At 41.0% G+C, this 18,098-nt stretch overlaps 1 protein-coding gene across 3 annotated transcripts in view; it reads right to left on the bottom strand.

Moving 5' to 3' along the window:
* Positions 1-18,098, bottom strand: part of LOC134534738 (integrator complex subunit 1) — a 122,690-nt gene that overhangs the window by 96,866 nt on the left and 7,726 nt on the right. For all 3 annotated transcript variants that reach the window (XM_063373241.1, XM_063373244.1, XM_063373243.1), the window contains exons 5-8: positions 16,064-16,323; positions 6,152-6,287; positions 2,823-3,019; positions 1,243-1,405 (exon numbers count right to left, since the gene is read on the bottom strand). In XM_063373241.1, the coding sequence (XP_063229311.1) occupies positions 1,243-1,405; positions 2,823-3,019; positions 6,152-6,287; positions 16,064-16,323 (756 nt within the window). The remainder of the gene's footprint in view (positions 1-1,242; positions 1,406-2,822; positions 3,020-6,151; positions 6,288-16,063; positions 16,324-18,098) is intronic.

The following is an 18,098-nucleotide window of genomic DNA, read 5'->3' as shown; positions in this document are numbered from 1 at the left end:
TTTCGTAATTTTTTTTTGTAGTTGCCAAATATAAGCTGCATGTGTTGTAAACTTAAATTAATGCATTTTTATATTTTAGTTGTCATTTAACAGTAAATAATTTGATTGCTTGTGTTAATATCACACATGCATGCACGCACACGTTTGCTAACATGGCTGCTTCAATGTTTTCACTTTCTTTCCCGTGAAAATATTCATGCACGTAAACAAACGTCTCTCTTTAATCGTTTACATTTGTTTGGGTCGTACGTTACGTTTGCCGTTAACCATGTTTCCGCGCGAGCCTATGCGTATTTAAATTGTGTTTCGTGTTATTTACAAGATTCATAGATCGTGTTGATTGTTTACATGGCTCGCCATCATCACTATTTACTAGGTTATCTTCAAACACGGTAAGAAGATGCATAAAATAAAGAATGTTCTTTATTGTATGAAGTTAGGCCATTAATAATAAGAAATGGTTTATTTAAAAATATTAGGTAAACCTAAAATTTACTGGAAATTTTAATATTACTTAAAATTTTAATACTTACTTCTAAAAACGGGATTTTAGCGTTTATTCGTCAATAAACCATTTTGTCGCTTTTATTCGCGCCTATATCGTTTTTACGATTTTCCAGTGCCTCTAATTATGAGTTGTGAATTTTCATGAAGGATTAAATAAAAAACAGTAAAAATCATAATATTTTTACAGACACTTCATTCTTCAGCATAAATCATTTATCATGTTTTTGCGTGGTTTGAGTAGTATTTTTTGAACACAACTATTTTCGAAGTGTTTATGTATGTGAAATCTAGACTAATTGTCATCTAGCTGGAGGTCTGGGTATACATCCAATATTAAACATAATAATTATAATAAATGCAATATGAAATTTTCTAGAATTCACAAGAACCTATAGATGATGATCCCATGCTCCTATAAACTGAAGAGAGGCAGGAAAAAATGAAATGCAAGTTAGCAAACATGCTGCTGGAAATCAAAGTTTCATGACGTATAGTACTACTGCTGCTTATAAAGGGGGTTTTTCATGACTTTCTTAACCAATCCTTCAGTTTCCTTCTTACTTTTACGTGACTTTCGTAACCAGTCCTTCAATTTCCTCCTTACTTTTTCGTAACATTCGGTTCTTTTGGACATTGCACTACCAATTATTCAGTCATTTACTGCATGAAAAAATTTGCAAACAAGAACAAACATGAAGCATCAATTAATCGTTGCAGCTTGACGGGGTCACCAACCAGGAAGACATCAGCGAGGAGCGTGGCCGCGGTCTCGGGCGACGGCTGGAACATGACAGACAGCATTGCCATGTTGTTGGGGTTGCGGGTGTTGGAGAGCTCGTTGTAGATCGTGTGCTTCAGCAGCGTTGCCAAGTTGTCGGGATGGGCGGACATCAGTTCCCTGCGAACATAGCACGCAACAGTGCTCAACTATGTATGCATGTTTCAAACAAAATATAAAATGACTCACGAGAAAAAATCTAATACAAATCATGGGCTAGTAAAACCAAAATGAGTATGCCCTTCTTACATACTCATGTAAAGGTCGACAGTGAGGTTATTAGCCGGACATACACCCTACGAACCATGGAAAGAATCAGTCATGGCATATATAGTAAGGATCATCCCATCATTTTTCTAGAAAATTTTCAGGAAACCACAGATTACCAAAATCAAAATGAATGTACAGGAATTATAACCCAGGTCCTCACTTGCATGAGTCCAACATTTCACTTTTGCACCATCTCATTCTGTACAAAAAAATATATGCACAGTTTAATTTACCCTTGGGACCAAATGTATTTGTAAATTATCTAAGGTATTTTTTTTACAGATGGGTCACAGCCCAATTTTCTGAAATATGAATTTCAATTTAAATCCCAAAGAGATTCTCTAATACACCCTTTGAATCCGAATCTAGGTCAACAATAAAATAATGTACAAGAAATGAAAAATACTAAGGTGGTGGGATTTGAGGATTTTACTGGCCCATCCCTAGTAGTTTTATCTACTATGAGATGAGCCTTCTCTGAAGATGGCTCCTCTACCCTACAGCTTCCTTCCAGGAAAAGCGTGGTGACACGGGGTGGGCACTTCGCCTCAAGGCGGCCGAGTCGCGAAAAGTAAAGCCAAGATGCGGAAGGTGCAGGTTGCACAATAGGCACGAGTGGCGCGACCGAGTCTCTTCTAAGGTTATTAACATGGCAGGGGGTTCCCGCCAGAGCATACACAAGGTTCCAGTCTAAAAATGATTCATAGAGACGATTTCCGGTGCAAGGTCGTTTATTGTGCCCAACACAAATCACAGAATCAGGCCCCCCTTGACACACATTGACAGCCACCCCTTCAGTGCCAACTGATTAAGGAGATGTAACTGGACGGGAGGCGGAACTGCATGCGATGATCTTCCAGGCTCCCTGTCACACAATGCCGCGAAGAGGCATCTGAGATCTGAGAAGGCGGGGAAGGGAAGGGAGAGGAACTGCCTCCCTCCCATCATGTAGCATGCGAGATGCAGTGGTTCAAGGTCATGCAGCAGCTCTGAGCCAGGAAGGCTATAAAAGAGATGGGTGGCCGGCGTTGCGGCAGAAGAGGAGGAGGGAGGGGTGAGAGTATTGACGCCTGTCGGTAGTTGCGTGTGTGACGTGCATCACTAATTATAGAGAGGTTGTTATTTATGATAGATTAATATGACTGCTTTAAAACACTATGTTCATATATCCTGCAGCATTTCTTCTGTTACTGGCTCTCACAAGGAAAGAAGCTCACCGAGCTCATTTAGCGACTGTTAACAAACCACAAGCACCCACAAAACTCACCTGATGCAGGAGAGGTACAGGCTGATTAAACCTTTAGTCTTCAGCCGAATCTTCACCAGGTGACTGATCACCTCCACGTCTTTGTGGGTGTGAGTGTTGCAATTCACACACACAGACATCAGCAGTTCCTGTGCTGACCGGATCAGCTTCGGATTCTGAAACCACATCTCCAGGCGTGGCGTAGCGGCCAACCGAACCTGAAAGAAAAAGACCACGTGAAACAAGTTTGGCCTACAAAAATGAAAACTATAACCAGACATATGCAATACTGTGGTAAACAACAGCAAAACAAATTAACCCCCAAACCAAAAATTCAGCAGAACCACTTTTTTATGCACCCAAGATTTACAAATTTCCATGTTTAATGTATTTTTTTCATTGTACCATCATTTTACCTTTAGTATTAATGCATTACTTTCCCACTTTATGTGAAAGCATTTCCCAAAATTTAGGTTGAATCAGCACCGCATTTAATAGCAAACCATCAGATAAATTAAGATGGAAGAATAAATAAAGTTTAAAGTGAATAGTGTGAAGTTTATTTACTATTAATTACTGCGTGAGCGTGTGGTTACTGCAGCTTCATTTTTTGTGCCACTAGCCACATCATCCATACAGCCATTAACCAAAACTTTGGTAATGTGAAAGCGTAATTAAGTAATTTTGATATCTCTCCCCTTTAAACATAAACAATAATGAATTATCCATGAAAATAAAGTTGTAGATGTGGTTTTCACATAAACAAACAGTGGATTACTGTCCCATTAATAATGCATGTTTTTAAAGCAACGTACCAAATTCCTGTAAATTTGGTATCTTCGTGCATTTTCGGCAATGTTCATTTTTCTACATTTGAAATATTTTGGAAAGACAGTTGGCAGCACTAAATTTTGAAGAATCGCAATGGAAATAATATTACCTTTTTCTGTTCCTAAATGTAAACAATAGTTTTGAAAGTAGTAGTGTTCATTGAATAGAATTATTTCAGATAAAAAAATTTTAAATTAATTAAATGTTCACATGTGATTACATAAAAAGTCCAAAAATGAATTGTGTAAGAAAATCTCCCCACAACAAGTGGACATACTGAGTAGCTTCAACATCCTCAATTCTTACTCAATAACCAAAAACTTCACTTTCGATTTTAAACAATTTTGAAGAACTGAAAGATTGGATAGATTTTTTGTTTTCACTGTGTGGGATTATGAAGTTCTAGTAAATATTAGAGCTATACCAATTCACAAAATTTGGCCACTATGCTGAAACGCCAATTAAAACTGTTTGAGATTCACAGATTCCGAACCGATATGGGCGAAAACATATTTTGGCCGAAACATTTTTTAAAAAATTACTAAATCACTCAAAATGTCTATTTCTTAGAAAAGAATGCAATGCAAATGCACATTTATTTTAGTTTTGGTAAGCAAAAGTTAGTTACAATGAAAGATAATCTAAGATGAACTGAAAGAGATATTTTTTAAAACCAGCAGTAATATAGATACAAAAACAAGTGAGTGCTTGCCTAAAGTGTGCTGTCAAACATTTTACAATAAACAATTCAACACAATTTACATAGCCATACATTGGCTCACTATAGAAAACACTTAACTAAACTACCACAGATTGTAGAATTCCTAGATTTTTATTATGAAAACATTCCTAATTTTCCAATAAATGTCTTTAGTGACATAAAAAATTCCCCATATACTGAAAAGTCTCTCAGATGTAACAACTAGTAACAGGTACTCACAGGTAATTTTTAGCAGAAAGACATAATTCTGTTTTACAGAAATTACTTGCTCATTTGCATTAACTATTCTAAAACTGATATCTGCAACTGCAAAGCTGTGTTTAGTCTAGACACAAAACAACATTGTCAGTTTTCTGTTTATAAATGGAAAAAAAACTTCTCTCATGTAATCATATAATATAAATTAATAATAGGTAACTATGAAACATATTGATACAAGAAATATGAAGTTTAAAAGAGAATTTAAAATGTGCAAGATTGCGAGACTTTATACATGTTTACAATTCAAGAACTGCAATTCTAATACCAAACTAACACATGCAGCGGCAAAAATTCATGGTACCAAATATTTGTACGGAAATGTGTTTCATGTGGTCACATTGCACAGGAAACAGTAAAATAAATTACAAATGTAAAGCCTTATATTACTGCGTTATTTTTTTAAATTCGATTCTAAAAATTTGTCTCAAGTTATTGAAAAAGATCTCCGTCACAATATTACGAACATTTCTTTGCAGTTCAAGCAGTTGGTATTTTTCATTGTTTGTAATGGCAGCTATGCTCTAAATAAATCAAGTTTTTGTTCCTAAATAACTTTAACGTAATGGTGATGTATTTATTTACGATGTATTAGACTCAAGAATGTTATTAAAGCACAGTATGTTTAAGTTTGTTATGTACGACTGGCACACATAGTTAAGAAACGATGCGAGTACTATGAAAAGTAAAAAGGGTACTCGTGAATTTTTAGGTTACGGCAGACGCTTTTCGTTTTCAGTAATATCGGCTGAAAATTAACAAGCATATTGTGAATCGGCAGGAACGCAGACTCCATTAAAAATAGCTAAAATGGCTTCTGGTCGATCTGTATCAGCACAGCTGTGGTTAATATATAAAAACATAAGCATTGCTGACATTTTATTTAGTGTGGTGTACATTTGCTTATTGTTCCCATCATAGTGAGACAATAGAAAAATTTTTTAACATTTCAATCCCCCCCTGGTTTTAACATATTTTTGTTCTGGTTCCTTGAAATATGTAAAAATAAGGTTCTACTGTAGCAAATAAATACAAAGTAATTTTGGTATTACAGTCATTGGCATACTATTTAAATGATATAATAAATGTGTACATGTTATGGATTCCATAAAATCTGATCACTTGGAATCAATTTCCGAAAGTCATCCCTGGCTACAACTGCATTAAATGTACTGACTCCAACACAGCAACTTTGTTTTCACAATATGTAACGAAAGCTAAGTACTTAAAAAAAAAATTGTGCCAAATGGTTAATAAACAAATGCAATATTAACATATTCAATGAGCAACCTATTCTAAACTAATATCAGTTTTACGAAGGAAAACATATTTTACACACATACCTTCATACTACCATTTTTTGAAATTGTATAGCCTCACACTACTAAGACTGCATAAATACACTATGAAATAAAAGTGTTACATGGACACTTGTCTTAACCAGCTGGTATGCAAGCAAGTCATATACGTTATCTTTTTATTGTTCTGCTGAACCTAACTGAAAATGCACGGCAAGGGTGCACTGTACTGGTATTATCACCTCCACAAGGCCACACGTAGCTGACAGCAAGCGAAGGAAGTTGCGGGTGATGTTCTCAGCTGGCTGCCGGCGGTTCAGCTGCTCCCGTACAGCTTCCATGACAATCGTTTCCACGTTTTCTTGAGAGCTGGGATACCTGCAAGCAATAACAAAAGATTAAGCTCTTCAAGAAATGAGCATGCCCATCACAAGTGAAGACAAGATTTTATGGTGCTATATTAAAACCTATTGTTGTTTTTACAACCGGTCATTTTGGTGTTATTGTTTTCTTTTTTTATAAATTCAGTTTATTTATAAATATAGTATTTTTTTACAGCTATTGCAACATTAAAATATTTCCTAATACTTATTTCAACAAAAATTTTGAATATTGATTTAAATATATGAAACTTTTTTTTTCAATAAAATAATTAGTGATAAGCATGGATGAAACTATTCAGAACACTAATATAATCTGCAAGCAAATGCATGTGTGTTTTAAAAAACTACCAATGTTAGAAAAGTGAAAATTACTTAAACAAACTTTTTTTTTGTATTTTTTGGTTAATATACTTTGGTATAAACTTCATGCTGAAAAAATAAAATTCTTTGAATTAAGTACATTAAATTATTCTAATATTAGTTAAGTTTTGATAAAATGCTGATTAAGTTCATGATTTAAGTAGCATTAATGTGGGTTAAATTTTTGTACATGATTTTTAATCTTGTTTATTATCAGTTGGTGATACAATTTCAATTCTGATGCTGACAAAAAAAAGGTATCTTTCCTCCATTTCCCATTTCCATTGCTAAAATTTGCCACATCACTGCATCAGTAATGTACAACTGTGAATAATAAATGGCTGTGTGTTGTTGATATAAAAAAAAAAAACTATCTCTGGCATATCATAATAATCTCATGGTCCAGTTCTATTTGACCTAAAAATAAACCAATCATTACATTTTATTACTAATCAGGGTGTCCATGCAAATTTGTAATGAAATCTCTCTGACTTTTCCATGATCACAAATTAAAATTTCCCTGACTATTTTTAAAAAATAATATTTGACCTATTTTGTAATTTTCTGAAAGAAATTATGAAAATACAGCCTCAATCATTAGCAATGCTGGCTTAGATTTATATGAGAAAAATATTTTACTTCAAAAAGTACTTAGCATATGCAATTTTATAGTGTGTGACTATGCACTTAAACATTATCTTAAAAGTAAAATATTCTTTCACATTCTGGGTGATGGCAGATTGTAACATTTACCTCTCAAAATACTACCACAGGGGAATTTCCACTATTTATCCAGGATTTAAAGTAAATTCCTTAACTTTCTCCGATCAATTATAAGTTCCCTGATTTCCCCCCCGACTTTCCAGAATGTGGAAACACTGTCTTGTTGACAGCAAGATCTTTAGCGTTTTGTAAAGGCCCTCACACACAATCAGTCCAGCTCCCAGTCCGGACTGCTCAGCCCGAACTGACAGTTTGGACTGAACAAAAGCCTTCACCAGACACGATCAGTCTTGTGGTTGCTGTTACTGTTGGATCTATAGTTTCATCGTGGAATATGGAAAAAAAAACTTTGGATGTTGCAATTGCAGTAGCAATTTTAATTAGAAAAAGAGGGAAAAAATACCAAAACAACCAAAGAGTATAAAAGAAGATGTCTAACACAACACTCAGCTGATGGACTGATGGACTGATTGTTTGGAATGGAGAGAAGCTGTTCCACAAACAGCATTCTGACTGAGGGTACTTGAGCTTAGACTCCGATTTGATGGAAAGCCATCAGTTCGTCAGTACATCAGTTCCGATTGATCAGGCCACCATCCTTGCTCACACATGGCAGATCCAACTGTTTAGTTCTGTTAAGTCTGAACTGATCATGTGCAGGGGCCTTAACACACAAAGACACAGGAAAGAAAAGAATTGGGGGGGGGGGGGGGGGAGGAGGATATCACCCTTGGAACCATCCCAATGTCTGTGTGGAGTGATCCTGGGAAGTCAGACAGGGATTGGAACCTGCAAGTCCTGCCCCTGAGGCATCTCGCTCCATGCTGTATCTTGTCTAATCCTATGTTTGCAGTTTACATTTTAACGGGATGCACAAACATTTTAGACACAACTATATTTATAATGCAATGAAAAAATTATATTTTTAAAACTAAATTTTGGAATCAGAATTGCTGCATGCCCGCACCACAATTAAAGGGCGGTGACGTCAGTTTTTCTGCGGTAACGTCAGTAATGTGCCCGAGACCTTGCCGGTGCATGAAGGCTAGCAACACGGTGCATGTCTAGCTGCTCGCCACCCCTCCAGGGTCTTGGAAAGAAAGGTAGAACGAGCTGAGCCATAGAGCACCAACCTCCACTGAAGCCCTTCATCACTCTTTAGTGCTTGCTCTAAACCACCCCTCTTCAGCCAGGATGGTACAGTAGACCATGCCAGAACAGCCGCAAGCCCTGACAAGCCTCCTGCACTCTTGCTGCCTGAGCCCTCATGCCACCTCCACCATCAGCAACCTCCAGATGACTTGTGCCCCCTCCAGATGTCTGATGCTGCCTCCAGGCATCTGACACCACATCCAGATGCCGCCACTGCTACGGTCGAGAGATACGACAGCTTGGCAATACACCAATCCCTCACTTAGCACGACTAATTCGTTCCTAAAAATGTTCGTGTTAATCGAAATCGCGTATTCTGAAGCATTAGTCCCCATAAATATAAGGCTAAATTATTTAATGTGTTCCAAGATGTGTAGGGAAGTAATCTTTACATAATATAAATGCGTAGAATAATACTTGAAAATGCATATGTCATATCATTTATCTTTTTAAGCCTACCACCGAATACGTTAGATAAAGAAAACATGGCACAGTGTAACGGGAGATAAGTGGTAACATATTTACCGTCAGTCAGCAGGTTGGCTTGCCCGCCCAGGCGTGACCTTCAACACGCGCGCGCGTCTGTCTGCCTGCTGTTGCAAGCAGCTGGATCCTTTGTTATTACGTTTAAAACTTAACAAAATTAAAACACTTTTATGAAATTAAGAACCGGTTTTATATAACTTTAAAACACACAGCCATATGTAAACATTTAATTTGTAATGCACACCTCTTATAAAAGCGGCTATGTAAACAAATCAGTTAACAGATAAACAGATTTAGATTTTCCCTAGAGCACAAACATAACATTAAAATACGGGTACACTCCCTATTTAACGGGGTTGTCGGGGGACATAACTTTTACCCGCGTTGTTGCATAACCGCGATGTTTCGATGTGACCAAGGTCAAAAGGCATAAAACACCGCCTGTGTTCTAATAGGTCGGCAAGCACGCACAGTATAGACGGCCCGCCTTTGTGCGGACTTTGCATCCGCAGTTTCCACTAAACACGGGTGAAAAAATAAAAATAATAAATTTTAAAGATAAATATTAAATGTTGAATTGTTTTTATTTTTCCGCGTGCCGCGCACAGTTTGTCGCACGGCCTACGAGCGCGCCAAACGCCGCCAAACACACGTGCGGCACACAAGCTGCTGCCAGTCTCGTGGTGTCAGCCACAGTATCTGCTTCGTCAGTGTCCGTAAAAAAGTAAGTGCAGTGTGTGCGGTTACACACGATTCTGTGGACAAAGTCTTCTAAAAAGAAAGGCCGTAGTGATACTTCAAACCGAATATGAATCGCAAAGTACCGAGTTTGATTGACAAAATAAAAATTCTAGATTTACTTACAGATAGCTTGTCTTTTGTAGAAGCAGGCCGCAGATACAGGAAAAAAACGATTCTAGCATTCGTACAATAAAAAATAAAGAATCGTATATCGTGTCAAGTGGTTAAACTTTATTATCCATGCTTACAGTAAATTATAAATGGTCACATGTGGGAAACAAAAATTGCGCCAATTTAATTTTAGCGCAATCAGTGACGCCGTATTAAAAACCGTGTTAAACTTTGTCTTTACTTATTTCACCAAACGCTGTGTCGAGTTGCTGAGTGCGTGTGGCTCGGATCGGCAAGTGTTATATTCCCCAGACTCTGTTTAAAGGTCGGGAGACCGCTACACATAAACATTTCCGGGACTTGTTTACTACCTCACGGCAAAAGTGGTACAGTATGGTTCACGTAAATATTGGACCACTGGGAATTCCTGGGCAAAGATTAAAAATACGCTAGCCGATTTACTTTACTATTTAATGTTAAAACATTATACCAAAGTAAAAAGATGAACTTGTATAATACAATGAATTACCCAATAATATTACGTCTGTAGGTTTAAGTTTAACAAAACATTTATATACAGATGTCCAGTAAAGTACCAATTAAGATTCTGGAGAGGAATTTTAAACACCGGACTACCTGATTTTGCCTTGTACGCAGCGACGCTGCTCAGTCAAGTGACTCATGCTCTGCCTGTGTGCTGCGTGAACACATTCCCTCCCCCACTCCCCCTGGTGTTTCTGCCCGCTCTAATCTCTACCTCTCTCCATGTTCTCGGCTAGCCTCTCCCTACCCAGCGCTTGCCGACAACCAAGCCTATCCAACATCAATCCCCAGCCGAGTCACGCTGGATAATGTCGCTGGATGGTGGGCTTTATCAGGTCCCCTGTCCGATGCTTCATTTGTGAGATAAAGCGACGTTAAGAACTAGTGTTTCAGAAAATATCACTGGGCTGGATTGGACCATAATTTGAAAACCCTACAAGATAGAGGAATAATGTACGGAGATATCTTGTTTAGAATTTTACTGCGGACATTTTCTACGCCTAGGCTTTTTTCTGCCCGATGCTTAGTTTGTTAGTTACAACGCAAAATTATCCTAATCGGCTGTCAACCATTTATTCCATTATTATTATTCATTTCTGACTGGGGGACATGGTTTGACCCGCGATATACCCGATTCTGCGATCAATCGGGGCGCGATATACCGGGAGTTTACTGTATGTACAATATGTACATATACAAAACATAAAAGTTAGTTAAATATTTTCTGGGGTGAAATTAACACTATCATCTTGCTTTTTTTTAAAAAACGTGTCCAATTTCATCTGCTTTGGTTTCTGTACGGTACGGCCTGGTCTGCGGCCGGGCATCAACAGTACGGCCCGGTGTTTGTTTATCTGCGTGCGCATCTCTTTCCCCTCGCATTCCAAACCACTCTTCCCCCCTCGAATTCCATACCTGACGTCGCGTCGTTTCCGAGATTTTTTTTAGCCTGTGGCGATTTCGTGCTAACTGAAATTTACAGACGTGCTATTCGAGACTAGGGCAGTAAAATTTACATCGTGCTAACTGAATTCGCATTAAGTGAAGACGTGCTATGCGAGGGATTGGTGTATAGGGAAAACCTCTAACGTCAGCCAAGGGGCATGTGTAGAATTACGTATTGTAAAAAAAACCCTCATCACTAGCTTCACGCTGTTCTCTGTTTGGTAGGGAAATTCACGACAGCTTGGCAATATAGGGCAAACCTCTAGCACCAGCCAAGGGGCATGTGTAGAATTACGTTATGTAAAAAAAACCCTCATCACTAGCTTCACGCTGTTCTCTGTTTGGTAGGGAAATTCACGACAGCTTGGCAATATAGGGCAAACCTCTAACGCCAGTCAAGGGGCATGTGTAGAATTAAGTATTGTAAAAAAAAAACCTCATCACTAGCTTCACGCTGTTCTCTGTTTGATAGGGAAATTCACCACTGACTGTAAGCTGTCTTTCTCCCGCCTAGACCCTTTGCCAGGGCCCCGCCGATCCCGAGAGGCAGGGACCGGTAACACTGCTTGGTGACCCTCGCTTCCTGCCTTGTTCCCTGATGACACATCAATGGGTGGTTTTTCAGTTGCTGGAGTATCCCGCAAATTTTGTCCGGCAGGAAAACACTCCACTGCAAATCCACCACTCATAGCTTCCGCGACTCGAACGCTTAGGCAAGACTGGGAGTACCCCACGAAATTGGCTTGCCGGGAAAATAGTCGCACCAGAAAACCAGGCGGATGGTCAGGAACATTGTACCGCTGAGGGCCCGGTCAGACGGGCGTCGGCAGCCAAAAGCTCTTTCAACATCCCTTCCTTGCTTCTGCCTAGCCTGGCCTTATGCCTCACCGCAATGGGAAGAGGGGGGGAGTGAAACAGAAGAAAGCCCATTGGAGCCTGGCTAGCTGAGGAGAACCCTACCACCTAGGTTTTGGGACAATCACCGTAATGTGGTACCCGACCGAGCACAGCAGTCACGCCCTCACCAGGCCACTGTGAGGCCCGACCCTGTCCTGCAGTAGCCAGCTGAATCCACCCGCCCCCATACTGCCCTATGGCGGGGCAGCACTAAAAGAAGGCCACCAACCTGTCTCTCCACCCTCAGGTGTGAGCCATTATGACGACAGACTTTTGGAAATATATTTTCTTGTTGTATTTCATCAAGAGCATAATCTGATGATATTCAAATCTTACTTCTGACGATCATAACCAAATGAGACCCTTTTGATTTCAACCTTTTTTTTTTGTAATAAAATTTTTTAATATTAAAGTTTTGGCTCTGTTTGGTCACAGGATGTACCGTATTTACTCGTGTATAGCGCGCCCTCGTGTATAGCGCGCACCACGATTTTTGCAACAAATTCCAAAGAAAAAAAAATTGTTTTTCCCGTAAATAAATTGTACTAACATTTTGTGGTACCTGTTAAGTAATTACGTATGAAACAAATGATAATTTAAATTGATGTGTGGTGATGCGTCAGGAAAATACTTAAACTCTGCTGTGTAGACGGAAGATAATGAAGCGCTGTATCGTCACAACTGGTACGTGGGCGGGAGGAAGGGAGAGGAAGGGAGGGAGGGAGGCAGGCAGGAATGTGACACGGACGACTAGATGACTCACCGGTAGCAGCTGCGACAAAGCGAAGGAAGTGGAAGGGGGGGACTGGTGTCAACATTCTCTCTCTCTCTCTCTTTTATTTTACTAGCTGCTTTGGCTTTCTGTAGAGGGGGAGGTCTAAAAATAAACAAGAGACCTGCGAGCTTGCGCGCGCACGTGTGTGTGTGTGTGTGTGTGTGTGTGTGAGAGAGACCAGGTTGTGTGCATGTGTGTGTGTGTGTGTGTGAAAGAGAGGCCTTGTTGCTTGTGCGTATGTGTGGGGGGCTGGCCAGAAACGTCACCCGTCACCGGCAGTTAACGACTCGCCGCATCTACTCACTTTTTTTTTCCCGTGTATAGCGCGCATCCTTATTTACTTCCTTTACTTGAGGGGAAAAAAGGGCGCGCTATACACGAGTATATACGGTAATGGCATTCTGTATTACTAATAGTGACCGAATGCTACAAATAGTTTTATCCTGTGAAATAATAATTGGTGGCAAATATGATGATTTTTTCTTTCATAATGAATTCAACAGTAATAATACAGAAGCGTTCCGCTTATCCAAATTAATTGGGGCCAAGACACGTTCATATTACCAATTTTTTGATTAGCCAAATAATTGCTGTATTACAATAGCATGTAGTAATATAGACTAACCTAACATGCAACACAGCGTATAATTATTTTAAAAGCACAAAATTACTAAACATGTTGATAATTGTATTTAACATTTTGGATTACCAGGAATAATACTGTGCTATCAAAAGACTCTATTTTATGGTCTCAGAAAATCAACAAATAGTTAAATTAAAAATAACTTTTTTGTAATTAACTATGGTGTTCAAAAAATCTATAATGTTCTAAATCTGGGTAGTATTAATCTGGCAACAACAGTAGCCATACTACATGCTGTGATCCAAACACGAGACGGGCGGTACCTGCAGATGACGGGGATCTCGGTCTTGTCCTCGGACAGTAGCCATACTACATGCTGTGATCAAAACACGAGACGGGCGGTACCTGCAGATGACGGGGATCTCGGTCTTGTCCTCGGACAGTAGCCATACTACATGCTGTGATCAAAACACGAGACGGGCGGTACCTGCAGATGACGGGGATCTCGGTCTTGTCCTCGGACAGTAGCCATACTACATGCTGCGATCCAAACACGAGACGGGCGGTACCTGCAGATGACGGGGATCTCGGTCTTGTCCTCGGACAGTAGCCATACTACATACTGTGATCAAAACACGAGACGGGCGGTACCTGCAGATGACGGGGATCTCGGTCTTGTCCTCGGACAGTAGCCATACTACATACTGTGATCAAAACACGAGACGGGCGGTACCTGCAGATGACGGGGATCTCGGTCTTGTCCTCGGACAGTAGCCATACTACATGCTGCGATCCAAACACGAGACGGGCGGTACATGCAGATGACGGGGATCTCTGTCTTGTCCTCGGACAGTAGCCATACTACATGCTGCGATCCAAACACGAGACGGGCGGTACCTGCAGATGACGGGGATCTTGGTCTTGTCCTCGGACAGTAGCCATACTACATGCTGCGATCCAAACACGAGACGGGCGGTACCTGCAGATGACGGGGATCTCGGTCTTGTCCTCGGACAGTAGCCATACTACATGCTGCGATCCAAACACGAGACGGGCGGTACCTGCAGATGACGGGGATCTCGGTCTTGTCCTCTGACAGTAGCCATACTACATACTGTGATCAAAACACGAGACGGGCGGTACCTGCAGATGACGGGGATCTCGGTCTTGTCCTCGGACAGTAGCCATACTACATGCTGCGATCCAAACACGAGACGGGCGGTACCTGCAGATGACGGGGATCTTGGTCTTGTCCTCGGACAGTAGCCATACTACATGCTGCGATCCAAACACGAGACGGGCGGTACCTGCAGATGACGGGGATCTCGGACTTGTCCTCGGACAGTAGCCATACTACATACTGTGATCAAAACACGAGACGGGCGGTACCTGCAGATGACGGGGATCTCGGTCTTGTCCTCGGACAGTAGCCATACTACATACTGTGATCAAAACACGAGACGGGCGGTACCTGCAGATGACGGGGATCTCGGTCTTGTCCTCGGACAGTAGCCATACTACATACTGTGATCAAAACACGAGACGGGCGGTACCTGCAGATGACGGGGATCTTGGTCTTGTCCTCAGACAGTAGCCATACTACATGCTGCGATCCAAACACGAGACGGGCGGTACCTGCAGATGACGGGGATCTCGGTCTTGTCCTCGGACAGTAGCCATACTACATGCTGCGATCCAAACACGAGACGGGCGGTACCTGCAGATGACGGGGATCTTGGTCTTGTCCTCGGACAGTAGCCATACTACATACTGTGATCAAAACACGAGACGGGCGGTACCTGCAGATGACGGGGATCTCGGTCTTGTCCTCGGACAGTAGCCATACTACATGCTGCGATCCAAACACGAGACAGGCGGTACCTGCAGATGACGGGGATCTCGGTCTTGTCCTCGGACAGTAGCCATACTACATACTGTGATCAAAACACGAGACGGGCGGTACCTGCAGATGACGGGGATCTCGGTCTTGTCCTCGGACAGTAGCCATACTACATACTGTGATCAAAACACGAGACGGGCGGTACCTGCAGATGACGGGGATCTCGGTCTTGTCCTCGGACAGTAGCCATACTACATACTGTGATCAAAACACGAGACGGGCGGTACCTGCAGATGACGGGGATCTTGGTCTTGTCCTCGGACAGTAGCCATACTACATGCTGCGATCCAAACACGAGACGGGCGGTACCTGCAGATGACGGGGATCTCGGTCTTGTCCTCGGACAGTAGCCATACTACATGCTGCGATCCAAACACGAGACGGGCGGTACCTGCAGATGACGGGGATCTTGGTCTTGTCCTCGGACAGTAGCCATACTACATGCTGCGATCAAAACACGAGACGGGCGGTACCTGCAGATGACGGGGATCTTGGTCTTGTCCTCGGACAGTAGCCATACTACATGCTGCGATCCAAACACGCGACGGGCGGTACCTGCAGATGACGGGGATTTCGGTCTTGTCCTCAGCCTTGTCCGGGGCGGAGGCGGAGTCGCTCCCCGCCGCCGGGCCGTCGTCGTCCGGCGTGGAGGGCGCGGAGGGCGACGGGCAGGCGGACAGCCCCACAAAGTCCGGCTGCAGCATCGAGCGGGAGGGCTTCCTGCTCTCGATGGAGGTCATGATGTTGCTGACGAAGCCCACGCACTCCTCGTTGTCCACCCATGTGCGGTCGCTCAGGGCGTCCTCCACGTACAGCTACGCCGGCGAACCACACACTCAACATTTCATATCAACCATTCCTCTTTTTTTGACGTGACGTCTAATAAATCAATGAACGCCGGCTGCACGCACGAAAAAGTTTCCCTTTACGCACATTGTCCCATTACGTTGTGTCCCGTTACGCTCATTGTACGCTTGCGCCGTATCTATCTCTCTTCCACTCGATTGGAACAACCATAGATTTGACTTTTTCAAGGCACATTAAACTTGAAACACTCCCATTCGTTTCCTACTTTTCCTATCATCGTCCTATCCTTAACAGAATAACACAGATTGGAAGAAGTTAAAATAGCAAACATGTATTTAAGTTATAGTTAAAATAATCTCTTCGTTAAAGTAATAAACATATTTGAATTAATGAGTGCAAATAAAAGAAAATTTATCAATTAAATTGTAGATTTCATTTCACTCCTTCTTTGTAGCCATACAAAATAGTGATAATTCAATAAAACTGATTGAATTTTAATCATAATAGTATGTATGCAATCATTTCATCAATGTTTTGTTATGACGTCACGTTAAACTATCGTCCGTAAACCAACTTTACAGACAACCAATTTTTTTTTGTACTAAGCCATCACTGGATTAGAATTTTATTTATTTATTGATGTGTAACATCTTAGCTCTCAGTATACGGCATTTCGTAGGAGTAATTTCAAGAATGGAATGGAAGTAGCATCGAACGGAAATGTGTAACCATGGGGCTGCCATCTGTGGTGGATGGCATGAACAAAAAGTTTTCATAAAGCCAAAATGGAAATTTTTATAGTATTAACTGTTTAATGAATTTTACAAGATGGGCAGTATTACATATAATATAAGTTCTTGTCGAAAACCAGACCCACAGCAGTGATTTAGTATTTTTTCAAATTTATCTCACTTTCATTGAAGCTGTTTCATTATATAGTTTAACCTTTCGCTCAGCACATAAAATGATTCAATAGTCGACGTAGCTGCTTCCAGTAGTGAATTCGTACTACGGGTGTGGAAACTACGAGTGGATTCGCGTCAAGAAGTGCAGTTCATAACACAATTATAGCATATGTATCATTCTCTGCATTATTTTAAAGAATTATACATTAAATTTGGTTATTAAATTTGCATTATATGTTTATTTGCAACATAAGAACACTCGTATTTGTTCGTTACCAGGTCTAGATATTTACACGTGACTGGCGAGTACTGAAACATTCACCCAACTTTTTATCTATTTATTCATCAATTTGTACCATTCCCACCAACAGTTAGGAAACTTTTAAGGTGTCAACCTAAAAACAATCAAAAATATACAATATAAATACATATACATGTTCATATAGACAACACAAGTTCCTTGGGTTCTAATTGCATGTAAATAAAATGGACTGCAAATTAATCTTTTATTTGAGAGTGATGTTTGTGCAGTTGTACTTGTAAGTACATGTGGGTGTTGCAGTGTGACTACTACCCAACGTGCAATTACTGTTTACTCCCAATCTTTATCCTATCCCGGTGAGTGTTCACAGAGTGTCTAGTCTAGCAAAGAGGGCGTACCCGCGGCTCTGCAACATGTGGGTCAGTGAAGGTTCAGGCTAGGCTGCATAGCATCGTTCTCCAGCGCGGGTGACGTCCCTCGGCAAGCCCCACATGGGCCAAATGGTCCATGACTGACCTTCTGTGGGAGGATGCTCTTACTGAGAGCGCTGGCACCAGGCAACAACATCTAACCCCGACATTACCGAGAGACTTCTGCCATGTCTCTGCACTCCACA

Source organism: Bacillus rossius, chromosome 8, assembly GCF_032445375.1.
Source record: "Bacillus rossius redtenbacheri isolate Brsri chromosome 8, Brsri_v3, whole genome shotgun sequence".
Taxonomy (NCBI): Eukaryota; Metazoa; Arthropoda; class Insecta; order Phasmatodea; family Bacillidae; genus Bacillus; species Bacillus rossius.
Note: the sequence above shows the minus strand (reverse complement) of the source record. Positions and strands in the feature narration are given on the sequence as shown.